The sequence below is a fragment of the Phyllostomus discolor genome, chromosome 4, assembly GCF_004126475.2.
Source record: "Phyllostomus discolor isolate MPI-MPIP mPhyDis1 chromosome 4, mPhyDis1.pri.v3, whole genome shotgun sequence".
Taxonomy (NCBI): domain Eukaryota; kingdom Metazoa; phylum Chordata; class Mammalia; order Chiroptera; family Phyllostomidae; genus Phyllostomus; species Phyllostomus discolor.
The window spans coordinates 8,784,560-8,801,579 of NC_040906.2; the positions used below are offsets into that span (position 1 = coordinate 8,784,560).

Genomic DNA, 17,020 nt, shown 5'->3' on the forward strand with positions numbered 1-17,020 from the left:
CAGTACTGTGTGTATTTATTGAAGAAACCCACATGGAAGTGGACTTGCGCAGTTCCAACCCGTGTTGTTCAAGGGTCCACGGGTATTTATCTATCGGCTGCGCCGGTGACTCCCTGCTGCCCCGCCTCTCTCCGGGCGGGCCCACAGGCAGAAGCGGGGGGGCTGACGCTGCCCAGCCACGGTCCCCCCCCCCTGCATCAAGGCCACGCTCCCAGGATTTTGAGCAAACACATCACCCGCTCTGGAAACCTCTTCTTGGGACAGTGACAGTCTTCTCTTCTGTGGTCCCCAAACCTAGGTAACCTCCACAGGAGCCGTTGAGCCTCTGGTTTTTGTTCCTGATCCCATTCGAATCAACTAGGCAGCTTTTAAAAAGCAGTCCAAGGCCCTGTCTCCATCCCTGTTCAGAGTTAGTGGGCCTGGGGTGAGTTCGAGGCATGGATGTGCTGGGAAAGCGTCTCGGTTGATTCATATAGACAGCCCGGATGGATATTCATGATCCCGGCCCTTAGAACTACATCAAATACATGGCTTGGATGCAGCTGCAACAGAATCACTCTGCTGATGAAATCCTTCAGTGGCACCCCGGCACATTCTGGATAATTCCAAACAGGCCTTTGCATCAAGGCCTGAAAAGCCCTTTACCAGCGCTGCTTCCCTCAACTCCTCACTGAGGGAGACCCAGCAGACCTGGGGGGAAACCCAGGAACGGCAGCCCCCCTTCCTCCTGCCCGGGCCAGTACTGAATGCACTCCGCTCAAGTTGCTGCATGCCCTTCTTCTGCCAGGAGGAAGGCCCTGGACCGGATTAGCTCTCCGCCATAATCAAGTCAAAGGCTGGAGAAAAGATATGAAACTAATGTTTTTAGGCACTGTATAACAGGCAACACGGGATTTTGAACCTTTAGAGAAAGGAAGTCAAGGGAATGAGCCTGAGGCACTTTCCAGGCAGCGGGGTAGGGCTGGGGAATGCGGCGGACGCCCTGCACTGAGTTGGGATTTGCAGGGCGGAGTATAGCCAAGGAGAAAATTGGGTGCGTGAAGAAACCTCCAGAAATCTGCATGGGTTTCCCTGGAGAGTTGCTGGGTATTAAGCCAAGCGTGCATAGGTGGAATTCCATGAGACCAGGCCAAGAATGAGTGAGAGCTATAATCTGAACCGTTCCCAGAGCTCAGGCAGGGCTGGGAGACATTTGCCAGTTGGAGAGTCCTTGGTGAACAACAGGCATTCAGGAGAGATCTCAGAAAAGTAACACCTCAGTAGTAGTGCAGAATTATCCCTAAAAAAAATTACTTTAGCCCTGGCTTGTGTGGCTCAGTGGCTTGAGTGCTGGCCTGTGCACCAAAGGGTCGCCGGTTCGATTCCTAGTCAGGGCACATGCCTGGGTTGCAGGCCAGATCCCCAGTAGGGGGCGTGTGAGAGGCAACCACACATTCATATTTCTCTCCCTTTCTTTCTCCCACCCTTCCACTCTCTCTAAAAATAAATAAAATCTTAAAAAATTACTTTAGACCCACCCTAAGTAATTTTAAAACTAGCCCCAGAAGGATCAAACTAATCATCAAGGAACTTAACTGGGTGCCAGAACAAAGTCCAGTTTCCTTTAAAAGAAGAAGAACTTGAGCACTCCACACCACAATATATGTGATGTCCAGCATCCAGTCACATCTTACTAGATGTGGTCTGCAACCGGGAGAAAAATCAATCTCGTAAAACAGATGCAAAAAAGAATTACATATACAGAGAAGACAGAATTAGCATTCCTGGACTTCAAGACAGCTACTGTGACTATGCTCACGGTTTGAAGAAAAATATCAGGAATAACAGGAGGAGAGAAATGGAGACAATAAGCCAGGGATCGGAAAGCTACAACCTGGGGTCCGAAGTTAACTCACTTTTGTCCATGAGGTTTTATTGCAGCCCAGCCACGCCCCTTTGTTTGTGAATCGTCTCTGGCTGCTTTCATGCTACTGACAGGCTGACTGGTTGTGACAGAGACCATATGGCCAATAAAGCCCTCAGCGTCTAAAACATTAGCTCCCTGGCCCGTGACATCAAAGATCGCAGGCCCCAGGTTTAAGCCACAGTGGTTTCAATGGGCATGATGACAAAAGAGACCCAGGGCTTCCATGGCCGGTGGCTTCTTTAAGATCTGCAGCTGGTTCTGCTCTGGGATAATGCAGGGCAGCCTCCCCAGGCCGGAATGTAAGGGCGTTGGCCTAATCACAAGTCCTTTCTACCTACTTATACAGACACCTAGGAAGTCCAGGCATTAACTATCAGAGGAATGGCTATTTTAGGATAAGCATGATGCTTTCTGACTAGGCAGTTGGGGAAAACTGTGAGAACTGCGTATCTGAAACTAACTTCTAACACTCAGCCAGCGGGGCGTTCTCCTAGGCTGAGAATCAAGGGACCTGGGTCCAGTGTGAATCTTATCCTGTCTGAGAGACCTCATGCTGATCATACACTGTTTCCACGGCACTGTCATCTCCTTTCCCGCTCTGCCCCACCAGCCCACCCAGGCGTGCTCCCTGGGCTGGCCCCACATCCAGCTTCCGGGCAAGTGAGAGGCACCATTACATCCCGTGTGAGCTGCTTGCTGACACCATCACTAGCATTACCTTAAAGTGGCTCTGCAGTGGCCAACACTATGGTTTTGTAAAATTAAGTTAAAATATATTAAATGACATGAACTACTTACCTGAATTATTAAAGTGGCGTTGCTGTCTTGGGTAACCAGTATTGGAAGAAAAAATGCCTAAATATGAAGGAAACAAACATTTTAATAATAGCCATAGGTTCCTCCCCACCCCCTCTTTTATTGAAGTGTTACTGACATATAAAAAATTGTACATATTTACTTGGTGCAATGTGAGTTTTTTGAAAAGCTATGCCTGTGATGATTCAATGTACATATACAGTACGAAATGACTGCCATAGTCAGGTTAATGAACACACCCACCACCTCCCAGGTGCCATATCTGTATCGGTGTGAGGGTCCTTGGGTGTGCTCTCCCAGTGAACCGCACGGACACCGCGTCAGGTCCTCGGCCGACTTGCCTTCTCACTGGAAGTCCGTGCCCTTGACCAACACCTCCCACCGCCCCCAGCCTCTGGCCACCACTGTTCTACCCTCCACTTCTATACTTCAGCCTTTTGACATTCCACAGAAAAGTAGGATCATATAGTATTTGGCTTATTTTGCTTAGTGTAATGTTGTCCAGGTTCACTGATTTCATCACAAATTGCAGGATTTCCTTCTTTTTATGGCTGAATAGTATCCCGTTGTATATATATAGATATTACTGTGCATGTAAAGTTATAGCATTGTGTCTATGTACCTCACACATATACAAATGGGAGATGTCTACATCTATATCTAATCTACCTTCTACACACACTCACACACCTCACAATCCCTTCACCCATTCATCCACTGACAGATGCCTGGCTATTGAGAATAACCCTTAATGAACATGAGAGTGCAGACAGCTCTTTGAGAGGCTGATTTCAGCTCCTTTGGATATGCACTCAAAGGCAGAATCGCTGGGTCCTATGGTACTTCTATATTTAATTTTCTGAAGAACCTCCATACTCTTTTTCCATAATGGCTGTACCAACACATACCCACCAGCGGGGTCCCAGGTTCCTTTTCTCCACATCCTCAGCAACACTTACCTCTTGTCTTTTTGATAATAGCCTTCCTAACACTTTCTGATTTCAAACTACATTAAAAAGCTTTGGTATCAGCCCTGGCTGGAGTAGCTCAGTGGATTGAGCACGGGCTGGGAACCAAAGTGTCCCAGGTTCGATTCCCAGCCAGGGTACATTCCTGGGTTGCAGGCCATAACCCCCAGCAACCGCACATTGATGTTTCTCTCTCTCTCCCTCTCCCTCCCTCCCTTCCCTCTCTAAAAATAAATAAATAAAATCTTTAAAAAAAAAAAAAAAGAGGATCTTGTATTAAAAAAAAAAAAAAAAGCTTTGGTATCAAAAATAGGATGACACTGTCATAAAAACGGACACATGGAACAACAAAACAGAATAAGTCATAAGACTTATGCCAAGCTTTTAACTGCCAAACTTTCCAAATAGGAAAGTTCTTTATAGCCAAATCCAAGGTCATGTCAAATAATTTCTACACAATTGTTAAACTAAACTCTCTTTGGGGCTAGACCTAGAACATGTGGGGGACAATGAAACCTTGACTTCTACTCTCTGAAGTTCCTTAAAGGTTTTTGTTGATGCCCTTTGCTTTCCAGAGCACCGAGCATGGGCTCTGTGACCTCTGCACACACAGAGATGCTCTGGCGATAGAGAGAACCTGCCCCCAACAAGACTGTCAGGAGAGCCACGCTTTTCACCCTCCGTAAGGGAGTTTCCCCTCCTGTCTTCAGAGGGCAGTGGGATGGGCAAGTCGGCGCTGCGGAAGGAAGGGAGAGAGGGGTGCTCCTCCCCCAGGAGTGATCGGACAGCAGTCTGCACGTGCTGGGTTCTTTTCTACAGGGACCCTGTGTCACCTCCACTCCCACATTACTCCAGATCTCTCTCTGGCTTTACCAGAAAAGAAAAAAAAAAAGGCACAGAGATTGCAGGCTATCTGTAAATAGCACTGAATGTTTTTCTCAACTTTCATTTTCTATTGTATTACTTTGAAAATAGAATGATGTGAAACTAAGTCTCCACAGAAAAAAAGGCAAGTCTTGAAGAAGGAAAGCTGAGAGTTTAAGCATTACAACTGTGGGAGAAAGCATCTTGACAACAGAGAACACTTGCCTGCATTTGGTAATGTGTGCAGGCAGCGTTACTAACCACTTAATCTTCAGACACACAGAAAAATGAAACAAAACATTAGACTCCCAAGAATAATTTTTTTCTTTCATCAGTAGGGAGAGCATTTGGGCAAGAAAGCTCATTACTAGACTTCCATGATTGAGTTGTATACAAAATATAATAAAACTGGACATTTTCAATAAGCGGAGCTTCCGCTCCTCCTCCGAGCACACACACTGGAAACACTGCAATAAGCAAATACAAAAAGTGGAATCTGCCTAGATGCAGCACGGTCTGCAGAAATCCCCGGGACTGAGCACAGCCTGCCGAGAGGGGCAGCGGCGCGGCTCCTGGAAAGCCCTCTGATAGGATGAACACTGCGAGGTTCTCGAGACCACCAGCCATCGGCACACACTGTGAACACAGAGGATTTGTGGTCCAAGAAAAGGTACAACAGTCTCAGCAGATGTCCAATGAATACAAGATGAACTATTGGAACTCGCAGAGTCTATAAAACAAGTCAGTGCAAAATAGTGTCCTTAAAAGTCATGACCGGTATAGCTTTTAAATTAGGGTCTGAAAAAATTCATACACTGATTAATATAATCAAGTATTTTCCTTGAGCATCCACTTGAAGGAAACAAAAAGATTTTTTTTTTTTTTAGAAAGCAGGAGCCACCCTCTGAGCAATAACAGACCCAGTCTGGCCATGCACGAGTATGTCTCCCGCCGAGAGCCTAGTGGTCACTCTGAACTCTTCCAAATGCTGGCCTTGCACTTCAGTGCAGACTTTTCTTTTTCAGCTTGCCTTGCACATACATGAACTCACAGAATGTTTTAGCATAACGCATTCCTTTGGTTCTCTGCAATTTCAAGGCACTCGTGGTTTTCTGCGAATAGCATTAAGGCTGAGAGGATACACGTACACTGCTATTTGTCCCCTAAGAAAGCCGCGGGTCTAGCACTGGGGTTTGCAGCCTCTCTGGAGCAGTGTGAGGAGCCGCACCAGTTGGTATAGCTCTCGGGTTACGAAGAGACTATTAGGAATTCCTAAGCAGAACCACAAGGGAACTTGCAGTTGCTCCCGTTCCCAGAAAAATGAAGATGAACTTCCAACTTGCCATGTCAGAGGGGTTTTGTTCGGTACCTGCGCACATTTCCATGAGTTTCTTCAGCGGCCCGTGAATGTACAGGAGTCCAACGACAATCCCGGCCAGATGCCCGGCGAAGGAAGTCCTAGGAGAGACGGAGACCCTTGGTGAGTGAGCGTTCTGCTGCTGACCACAGCCGTCCCGTCTTCTCATTAGCCCAGCGCACGCCAATTAGTCACGGCGGCAGGCCTTGTTCCACAGCACGGCTTTTATGCCGGGCAGCACTTCACTCGGTCCGAAGAACAACATTTCCTACCTTAAAAAAATGAAAGGGACAATAAACAACCACCACCATGTGCTTAAAATGCAACGCCGTCCTTGACCAGGAGAAGTGGGCTGGCTCCTTCAGAGCCATGGAGGCATTCCGTCAAGACAACTGATTCTATTTCTCCCAGGTTGTCTCTGCGGCTCTTATCACAAAATGTAATGACATCGGTTTTCCCTGAATTAAATCTTGAACAATCCAGCCATTGTGAGGACAGTGTCGATCTGTATCCGCGGCGGCGGAGCAGATAGCTGTGTTTTCACACATCACGGACCAGTGAAGCAGAGGACCGGAGAAGCTCCTGGCCCAGATGGAGATGCCCACACGCCCACCCCCAAAGTGACCTCCCTCTAGTCATCTTCATATGTATCTCTCGGCCACTCAGTGGAAAGATGCAAGAATGTAAATTTCAAACTTGATAGATGGGTTAGGGCATTACATTGGTTCCACTCTTCTTAAGGTAGCATCTAAGACTGGCAATCATTTATACATATAAAGTCAAGGCAAGCCCCACTAAGTATTGCCTGAATCAGTAAACGCATAAATGAGAGAAAACCACCCCGCAGGCCTCCCGGCCCCTCTCTGAGCGCATCCCACACGTGGCCATCAAGGACCCTCCTGAAACAGGGGGCAAGTCACGTCATTGCCATCTGGGAGACTCAGACTTCTCTGCAGCCTGCAGTCAAGGCCTTCCAACACTTGGCCTCACCCGTCCCTTCCCTCTACCCTCACTATCCGCTAAATCCACTCCCCAACCAAAGCCACACCCCCCAGGTGCTCACTGGAGGCCACGAGGCTTAGCTCAGCACACCCCTGTGACAACAATCAGGCCCCAGCTGAAGAGTCGCCCTTCCCTCCCACCGCCTGCCGTCCCTATAGCACAGATCCAGCCTTCTGGGGAGCAGACGTGGTTACACGCTTTCCTGTTTGTCTGTCTGTCTCTTTCTCTCTCTTACAAACCCTTTGAGGGCAGTCTTATGCATCTGTTATGCTAAAAAAAATTTTAAAAGGTCAAATATATACATTTCCCTGGCTTGTGGAAATGGCCACTCACTCCAGATGGGGGACAACTGAAAGTCATCAAGGAGCCCAAGGAGCTCCAGGAGCACTGGGAGGTTTGTGCTTTCCACACTTCTATGACACACCCCCCGGGCAGGGCCTGGCCCAGGACGGACACTCGGACACTTGGACGCTCGGACGTGCGGCACAAAATGAATGATTTCCAAGTCCCAGAGTGGCTGCATCAAGACCACTGGCGGGCCAGTGGAAACCACTAGATCTCCAATTTAGCGGACTCGCTGAGCCATGGTGGTGACCAGGCTGAGGGCCAGTTGCCCACACCCAAGACCTAGAATCAAAACCCACACACGACACCTACCACAGCAATGGCCGAGAGAGAGAAGAGGCCCCAGCGCACAGGAGAGACAGCAACAAGAAACCTCCATTGCCTGAGGGCCCGTGGGAGACGTGGCGGCTCTCGGGGAGATGAACAGGCCGTGGAAAGCCCTCCAGAGGAAAGAGGAGAGGAAGACTTCTGTGGACTGGACGGCACTGGGGTTTGTCCCCGCTCGCCAGTGCAGTCACGCCATTGCCCTAGCCAGCCCCTGCCTATGCCACACACATTGAAAAAATCACACACATACACACAATCACATAGACAAGCATTCCTTCAGCAGAGCTATTATTTTCATAAAATGTATTTACCTCCCAGTGTGTGTAACTTGATCATGAAAATATGGGGTCCAACCCCTGGTTTCCCACTTTCAGGAAAGAATAACACGCACTGTGCTTCTCTTTCACTTTTCAAAAAAAAATAAATAAATAAAATTGGGCTTATTTTATTCTACTTTTAGGCTAAATAACATACTCCAACTGGTTCTAGAAATGGCAAATAAAGTAGTAGTTTGAGGGATGCATAAAAAGAGGCCGGAATCAATTTTTTTTAAATAGTAACCTCAATTTGAGTGAAAAGAATAAAATAACATCAATATTTTTAAAACTGTCTAAGCCAATCTTTATGGTGAATCATATAGTTATAAAAATAACACAGAAGAAAATGTCCATTTAAAACCCCAACCTATCAAACAATCAGTCTTGGATTTCGTTTGCAATTTAGAGTACCACACAGTTCAATGAGTCCCTTCTCTCTCCAAATGGGTCTGCAGAAGTTTTAGTGAAATCTGGTTGTCCTCATACAACTGCGAATCACCAGGAGAGGGAGGCTGAGAGACCAGAGACAATACTGTATTATCATCCAACGTCCAGCATTTGCTACAAAGGGCCCATCTCAAAATGCTGGTCATCCTTATTATTTCATTTCAGCTCTATAAAGGTATTCTTTAAAAAAAAAAAATAAAGGTAGGCTGAGATTATTATCTTATTCAATCAAAATTGAGAATCTCTCAATATTTTACATAAAAAAGGGAGCGTTCTACCAATGAAAAAAAAGAAGTATGTGCTCATTTTACGAGGTATATTAACTGTCTCCACACCCTCAGTAACCTTTTGACAGAGGAGCACCCTTGGCCCTCTGAGGGATATACCCTTGGCCCCTGTCCTGGGAGGGAAATGGAAATGGAATTGGGGATTGTCTTCTCCCCAGCAGGACTGGAACTGGCACACTTTATCCCTGCCCCTGGGGACATGGGGGACAGGGAAGACATCTGAGAGCTCCAGGCAGTGGCTCCGCTGTACCCTCAAACGGAGCAGCTTTAGAAACAGATTGCGGTATTATGATCATTACACACGCAAAACAGACCTTTTGACATGTGAGGTGTCTGAAGGGCCCTGTGCCTCCACAGCAGGCCTCCCGAAGGTGCGGGCTACTCGGGTCTCAGTTCTACCTGGAAGGTGACACCTTGGGAACAGCTTCCTCTAGACCTGGCTAGGACCGAGGCCGAGGAAGGAAACAGCTTGACCGTACACTCTGTAGATGACTACTGAATGCACGGAGAAGTGGAATTAAAATTACACATAAAAGGCACATATCTAACATACATTACCACTGAGGTATAAAAACACAAGTTGCATATAGTCACCGGCTCAGGCGTCACCATGCATTTGCTTTGTATCAGTAGCAAATTTCGCTGGGAAAGGTAATAACTGAACTTAACTGCCCCCGCCCCTTAGACAACGAATGTGCTCAACTCCTGAAACAGCAGCACTGAACGTGTCACTGTATCTCACGCTGGCCACTTAGCGCTTTCCTTCTTCTGACGTCTCGACAGCTGACTCCCTTTAGAAACTCGCAACAGCTACCACCAAACGCTGACTGTGACGGTGAGACAGGCACAGGGGCCCGGCACACACGGCTCCGGCTGGCCACACTGGGTTGCGCTGCGCGGACCACGAGGAGGGGAAAGCGGTCTGTCCACAGCCTCCAGAGTTCCACAAACACGGGAACTACCCAACAGTCAGCCTCAGGTCATCGGATCCCAACCTCGGCGCGCGCATCGATGGAACCTCCTTTTAGCAGGGGACCACACCTTAACCCAGCAGTTCTTCCACGTATCCAGGTGCGAAGCCCCTTGAAGTGTCCCAGGAAAGAAAGCCATGAGTCCCGTCTGCAGAGAAACTACACATGCACAACCGAATTTGAAGAAGTTCCCAGATGGCTGGAACTCCACCCGGGGACTTCTCATTAAGAAGCCCTGCCTGGAGGGAAGGCATCATCACCAACAGGAGAGTTTCAGACGACGAGCAGCAACTCTGAGTGAATACTCAGACACTCGAGAGGGAGACACTCCACTGGAAAGACGTTTTATCTGTACTCAAGCCTGAGCAGGGAGACGGCCATTCATTTAGATGACCGAAGGTGATGAACACGTCCGGTTCTTCGTGCCCTTGCTCTGTGGCGGCGTGACCTGCTGCTGAGCTGGAGCACCTTCTTGCTAGAACCTTGCTTCTACTAGTTCTTTCCATCAAAGGCCGAGGGTAGAAAACTCTGCTGGTCTTTGTGTGTCCAAAAAGGTCTTTATTTCCGTTTCCTATTCTGATGAGAAATACAGGCTCTGTGGAAGCCGCTGAGGAATGCCAGCCAGACCACCATCCCTCTGTAGGCAACCTGTCTTTTCTCTCGGCGTTTAAAATTCTCTCTTTATTTTGGACATACTGCCGTTATACCACAATCCTTCCAGTGGTCGGTTCGCTGCATTTACCCTCCTTGACATCTGCTGTGCTTTTTCCCTCTGAGGTCCTTCTACAATTCTGAAGAACCGTAGAAAGGGATTATTTTTGTCCCGGGGACCTCCAGACAGGCAGCACCTGCTCCCGTCCTGACACAGAGAGGGGCTCATTCTTTGTTTAGGGAAAAAAAATGGGAAGTTAAAATCAAGTTGATGTTGCTATACATTACTTCTAAGGGATAGCGAGGGTGAAAATGTAATTTTGGAACAAAAACTAAGATTAAGATATTATTGCGGCTTATATGTCAATTATATCTCAAAGCTGCAAAAAAGAGAGTGCGGGTCTCAGTTGTGCAAACTGTATGCAGGTATTCTTACCACCAGCGCATGGCGAGTGCTCCTTCCTCTCACACCAGCATCCGTGGATCCTCACTCCTCTGAAAGGCAATTTGTGAGGCTGGGCTAAGTGGTTATGCAAAACACTCCTACTCACACGTGTCATTGTTAAAGAATCGAAAGCTAAAGCAATGATTGAAAGCTGTGACAGCTATACAGGTTCTCCTCTAATAAACGGCAAAGTCTTTCCACAGTTGGAGAGGCTGCCCTCTTAGGCACAGCTCAGAAAGCAGGGAATGTATTACTCTAAGACAGTCTCCCAGTGTATGCAGAGCAAATGACCTCTTTAAGGATGGACCTTGATGGAGACACAGTGTCGGATGGGTAAGAGGACAGGTAAGGCAGGGGGTGGTCAGCTAGAGGTGGCCAGTTGCATCGGTCTCCAGCCTTTTTGGCACCAGGGACCAGTATTTTGGGAGACAATTTTTCTTGGAGGGCAGGGAGACAGGAAGCAGAGACACTCACTCCTGCTGTGAGACCTGGTTCCTAACAGGCCACGGACTGGTACCAGGACCGGTACCAGGGTTGGGGGACCAGTGGCACATTGTATTGCACATCCCGTCCTAACTTCCTCCTGTAAAAGCACATCCTACCAGGGAGGGACTGAGATGCTCAGAAGTTCTGCAGCTGAGGCGTCTTAATAAATGGTTCCTGGCTCACGTTACAGCAACAAGTAGTGGTGAGAATCTTTCAGGTTATTGAATATTAATGCCACTAGGAAAGATCTTGATAGGATAGCTTCCTCCCAAGGTGAACTGTTCTCAAACTGTTTTCGATCCTCGGTGCTTTTTTCAGCCATGACAGCAGCATGCATCTTTGGCAATGGCAGTTTGGGAGGGGACTGGTTGGGGAGTTCTCTGTCTACCGTTTCTCCCTCAGGATCCCGTCCTGCCACCTTTGGCCATGGAAGTAAAATGTAGCTCCCTCCCCATATCATGTTCCCCCAGAGACGCTACAGTGGCAATGCAACCTCTACTACCCATGCCGATTTATTAAACGCGGCAGCAACCTCAGGCGTGGGGCTGGGCGCCGAGCACCGGTGTTTACGTCGGTCCCAGACAGACGCGACCTGGACGAAAACAAGGCCACTGCAAAGGCAGAAGAAGCCCCTTTACAAAGGAGCTTCCTGGATAACAGTGATTCCTTGGCGCTCAATGCCACGTCCCTTGCGTTGGTGGCAAGACAACCCCACGAGTGGGGCAAGGAGGAGCATTTGTCCACGAACAAGTGTTTACTGACTTCTACATATGCCAGACAAACACGGGCACTGCCTCACGGAGCTCATACTCAAGTGGGAGAAACACACACACACACACACACACACGCACACACATGCACACATACGCGATAGCTGTGACACGTGGTGATGTAAGAAAGAGGGGCCGCTTTCCCTGGAGTGGGCTGGGCTGGCTCCTTAAGGGGCACTGAAGGCGACAGCCACTGGGTTTGGAGCCAGTGCGCCCCAAGGTGAAGGTGGGAGCTCCTGGCAGGAAAAGCACACAGGGGAGAGCTGTGAGGCTGCAAAGAACCTGGTGTTTTAAAAGCACTGACACAGCGATCGGGTGGCTGGAGCCTGGTCAGCAAGAGGTAAGGACACAGGGTATGGCCTGCGAAGAATTTGGAAAGAGAGGCCGAAGTCAGAGCCCAGGCAGGCCCATGTGCCACGGGAAGGGGTCTGATGTTTTCTAAGTCCAGTGAGAGGCCAATGGGGAATTTTAAAAAGCGGTCTATTCTGTCTGCCGGGAGGACAGACTCTAGAGACGAGAATGGGCAGGGCGAGCAGACGACCAGTGTGGGGGCTGATGCATTCAGGTGAGTGGCGATGGCGGCGTGGCGGAGGCAGGTGGCAGCAGAGGAGGAGAGAAGTGGGCGATGCGGTTGTCTGTCCGCTGGTGAAGATAAAAGGACGTGCTGATGGGTTCCAGGTGGGGGTGAAGGAAAAGGAGAAAGTGAGGAGGCTTCTGGCTTGTGCAACGGGAGGGATGATGGAGCCACTTAGTGGGTGGGAAGAGAGTTCAAGAGCTTAGTTCTGACGTGTTCGCTTTGAGATGCCTGCAGGATGGCCGGGCAGGGGCATCTAACAGAGTATGCAGTGGGTAGCGGGATACTAAGTTGGAAACCGAGAGGAAGAATGATGCAAAACATTACTCCCCTATTTCATGTGACTCCTAGAATGTGTGTGCATACAATATACTATAAGGTTACGTCTATCCACCTGGAACACAGAATACATTACATACACACAAATATACCTATCTGAAAACAAGATTTAAAGAAAGTACATAAAAACAGTAACAGATAACACGGTGGGGGGGGAGGGGTAACAACCACCTTTCTAATTTCCAAACTGTTTGTGACAGTGTTTTAGGAATTTCATTATTATTATTATTGTTTTATCCGAACGGGATCCGAGCAAGGCTCTTATGTAAAGAACAGAATTTCTCTCATCAGTGTGGTGGGCAAATCTTAAGTATTTTTGTTGTTGTTGTTGTTGCGGTGAGCTGTTACAAACACTTCCCCCACTTGCCACATGCAGGCGGCTTTCAATAGCACGCCAGAGGAAAGCTGGAACCAGCAGCCTGGTAGGATTACCAAGTTTCTTTAGCATCTTGTTGTTACTCGTATCTTCTCCTTCAAAACTAAATGGTAGGTTGTGCCAGATTAAAGAAAGCGCGGGCAAGGAAAACTGTATACAACATAAATGAACAAGGATCTCTCCTTGCGTGCACTTAGTTGGGCCACAGATGCTAAAGACTCAGCCCAACACGGTGGGCCCTGTCCTTTCCCTCACCAGACCCTCCACACCACCAGGCACACCCTGGAGTTCCTATTCCCCTACCTTCCCCATTCCCTGTGCTGGAGGTTCCACTGGCCAAAACTCTCTCCCCCGGCTCCACACCACTCCACCCGACCCCACCCCACTGTCCCCGGCCCTTGGGACAATCTAGGCAAGTGGCTATGAGCACAGGCACTGGACCTGGGTTGCCCAGGGCTGACTCCTGTCTCTGACCTTTGGAGTCTGACCAGCTCTCACCCCGGCCACAGCCTTTGCTCTGGGTTCTTCCCACCTCGGCCACCCTTGCCCTGCCCGGACCTGCTGTCACCACCATGGCAGTGCAAGCACGTGCTCTCACAAGCCGGCCCGACACCACTTGGTAGGCCTCCTGGTAGCTCCCCAGGGTTTCCATAATAAAATACAAACAAGGCGGGTTATACCCATCATGCACCACTGCCTGACTCTTTAGGCTTCTCTCTCTACTGCCTGCCCTACACCACTCCCAGGTTCAGCCCTCCGCAAAAGCCACACTTCTCCCTTTAGAACTGACTAAGTACATACTAAGCTCCACCCTCCACACCACCCCGCTAAGCCCCAGGCAAACAGCCCTCCAGACCACACTGGGATCACACTGGGCCAGTGCTCCCTCTGAGGACTGGCGGGGCCCCTCTGGGGTCCCCTAGCATTCTGCTCCTTCTTCGTCTGCTGCCTTGTCTGCCATCACCCTGCGGCTTAATCTAGCAGCTCTCAGCCCTCTCATCCCCAAGGCCCCCTTGAACCCAAGGATTTTGTAATGCTCCCTCGATTTTCTTGAAATGGGCTTTATTAATAGCACACCTGCACACCCACTTTGTAAAAAACACAGGCACATCCACACATACAATCTCAACTCCACATAATGCCCTAGATGAAACAGTAAGAAACGTATTTAAAAAGTAACATCATAAAGTGCTATGAATGATGATTGCTCAGGCACACCACCACCAGAAGGCTCGACAGTGGCGTCTGCCCGCCGCTATGCCCAGCAGCTGCGTGACGGCGAGGGTAACAAAGGCAGGTGGACAGAGACGGACTTTCTGTGACTCAGGCTCCACATGCAGGGTTCCTTCGGTGACATCATCTTCTGTGTGGGGAAGCAACTTTCGACTCCAAATGAAGCAAAGTAAAATTTTCCCTGGAGTTGCATTTCTAAATCAATTTACAATTTTCCTGGAAAAGTCACTGTATATTAAATCCATGCCAAAAAAGAAAAAAAAGAAGGGAAGAAAAGAAAGAAAGAAAGAAAATCTGTGTTTGTATGAAAAACACAATTAGGTTTTAGGCTCAGATAATCACAAACAGCTTTTCACCTCCATAAATGTTCTCCCAACAGGTTGGGGGGGGGGGTGGGGAGGAGGCTGCAGGCCCAGTCTTGTTGTAGGGGACTGTCCCGCACACTGTAGGACCCTAGCACCTCTGCTCCTGCCCACCAAGTGCCACTAGCACCCCCACTATCGTTATGACGAAAAACAACCCTGCGTTTTTGTAAAGTCCTTCCTGGGGACCAAGCCGGAAAAACCACTGTCTTAAGCACATAGCAAATGCTTATTAAATGTTTGTTGAATCGATGACCTTTAATCATTAGGCCTCAAAAATATTTCTTGTCTCATGTGACTACACGATGCACAGATTCCAAGGATTCCAAGCGAATCTGCAGCATCTTGAACTGATATGCAAGGGAACTTCCCACCACAACTGAGACGCACATGGGGAGTCAGAGCGTTTGAAAGAGGCTGTGATCACTCCCACACTGCACTGCGGCAGAAGAAATGCAACTTGGCATGAGAAAAACGCTCTGCCATCTGCTATTACTACAGATAAAAATATTTCTGGATGCCACATGAATGATTATTTGCATGTCACCTCCGGCAAGTAAATACAAAATGAAAGAGAAGTTGGGTTGTTTATAGCCTGATCTCAGTGTGTGCTAGATGTTATGAAGCAAAGAGGTGTTCCCGGGAGCTGAGCCTTGGACAGCACGTTCCGAGGCCGTGTCACGACTGGAAATCCTATGGCCTTGTGGCAGCCGGGCTCTCTGAGGTTGTAGTCACTTAGGACTGACTTGTGACCTCAATGACTGGGAGCTCATCACAGGCATACCCAAGGGAGAAAGGGCAGCAGGGAACAGTCTCAACTGCGAACCGTGGAAATGACTTCCAACCTTGCCCCGGTACCTACAGCAGCACCGACGAACCGGGCTGCCGCTGCCGGGCTGCAGTCTCGCCCCTCGGGTTCTCGATGCCGGCTGCACACTACCACCTTTCAGACGGGCTTGGGAATCCCAGTTCCTTGGACCATACTCCCAGAAATTCTGCAAAAAATGCTCCAGGGTGGGACAGACCCTGGCATTGTTTTGTTTGTTTGTTTGTTTGGTTTTCTGGTTTTGTTGTTTTTTAATTCCCCAAGTGTTTTTTTCACGTGGTGAGGTTGAGCACCATTGGTCATAACTCAGAGTTCAGATTCTCACGGTGAGAGTTCAGCTGCCGTAGCAGGCCAACAGGAAAAAACACGGTGAGTGTCGGCAAGACTCCTCGCCCTACAAGTCCCCCCGCAGGAGGAACATCTGTTTCCCCTCTTGGTAAATTGGTCTTAATATATTCTACTGTAATGCTGCAAAAGAGTATAAGTATAGCTTTGAAAATTCATGCAAGGAAGCGTATGAACTTACTTCAAAAGCTTTACGAGTTCTTTGGACTTATAAAAGCCTGACAGCTCAGCGAGGGTGTCCCACCGCCAAGAAGGTCACATGCGCAGGGCTGAGGACGACAACCGTAAAGAGTCAGGGTGATCCCCGAACCCCTGGATCCAACCCAGAGATTGGGAAACACAACTGGATCACAGAGTTAGCCTGTCATTTCAGGAAAATTAAATTCTGCTGTGGTTAAATCTGGTCTGAATCAAAATTCTGGCTCTGAATGCCCCACCGACTGTATGACTCAGAGACCTGGGCAGGCCACGGGCAGCCCACACCGTGTCTGCAGCGTTGGCTGGTAGGCCTGCGGGGCGCGGTTCCTGTGAACCGAGAGCGAAGAACCACCAGCTACACAGTTCCGAAAGCTACCTGACAGAGCAGAATCTGTCTGCGCAATGCGCCTGCGTGGCTGAACATCTGGGAACAAAAGTAACCCTAATAAAGCCACAAGACCCACAGGGACTCATCTCAGAGCACTGTCACCTTCAAAGACATGCAGCCCCACCTCCGGTGGAGAACCAATGGCAGCCAGAGCAGGGGCGCAAGACCTGCATTTGGCCGAAAGGTACATCGCGTATCGACTCTTTAGACTCGAGTGATGATGAGAACCCAGTGACCCAGTGGCAACAAGCGCCCATCCAGTTCTCAGAGGTGCTCTGGCCAGTACTTTAGTATTCTCAACAAACCCAAAGCTACCCGATATCCTTCCAGTGAGTCCTTTTGGGTTTAAGTTTGCCAGAGCTGATTGCTACTATTTTCAACCGAGGATCCCAACTGGTAGGGTACCAAAGGATGCTGAGG

At 48.9% G+C, this 17,020-nt stretch overlaps 1 protein-coding gene across 1 annotated transcript in view; it reads right to left on the bottom strand.

Annotated features, from left to right (window-relative positions):
- Nucleotides 1–17,020, bottom strand: part of RHBDD1 (rhomboid domain containing 1) — a 105,665-nt gene that overhangs the window by 41,284 nt on the left and 47,361 nt on the right. Inside the window, exons 4-5 of the mRNA XM_028510603.2 lie at nt 5,924–6,012; nt 2,705–2,761 (exon numbers count right to left, since the gene is read on the bottom strand). Coding sequence (XP_028366404.1) covers nt 2,705–2,761; nt 5,924–6,012 — 146 coding nt within the window. The remainder of the gene's footprint in view (nt 1–2,704; nt 2,762–5,923; nt 6,013–17,020) is intronic.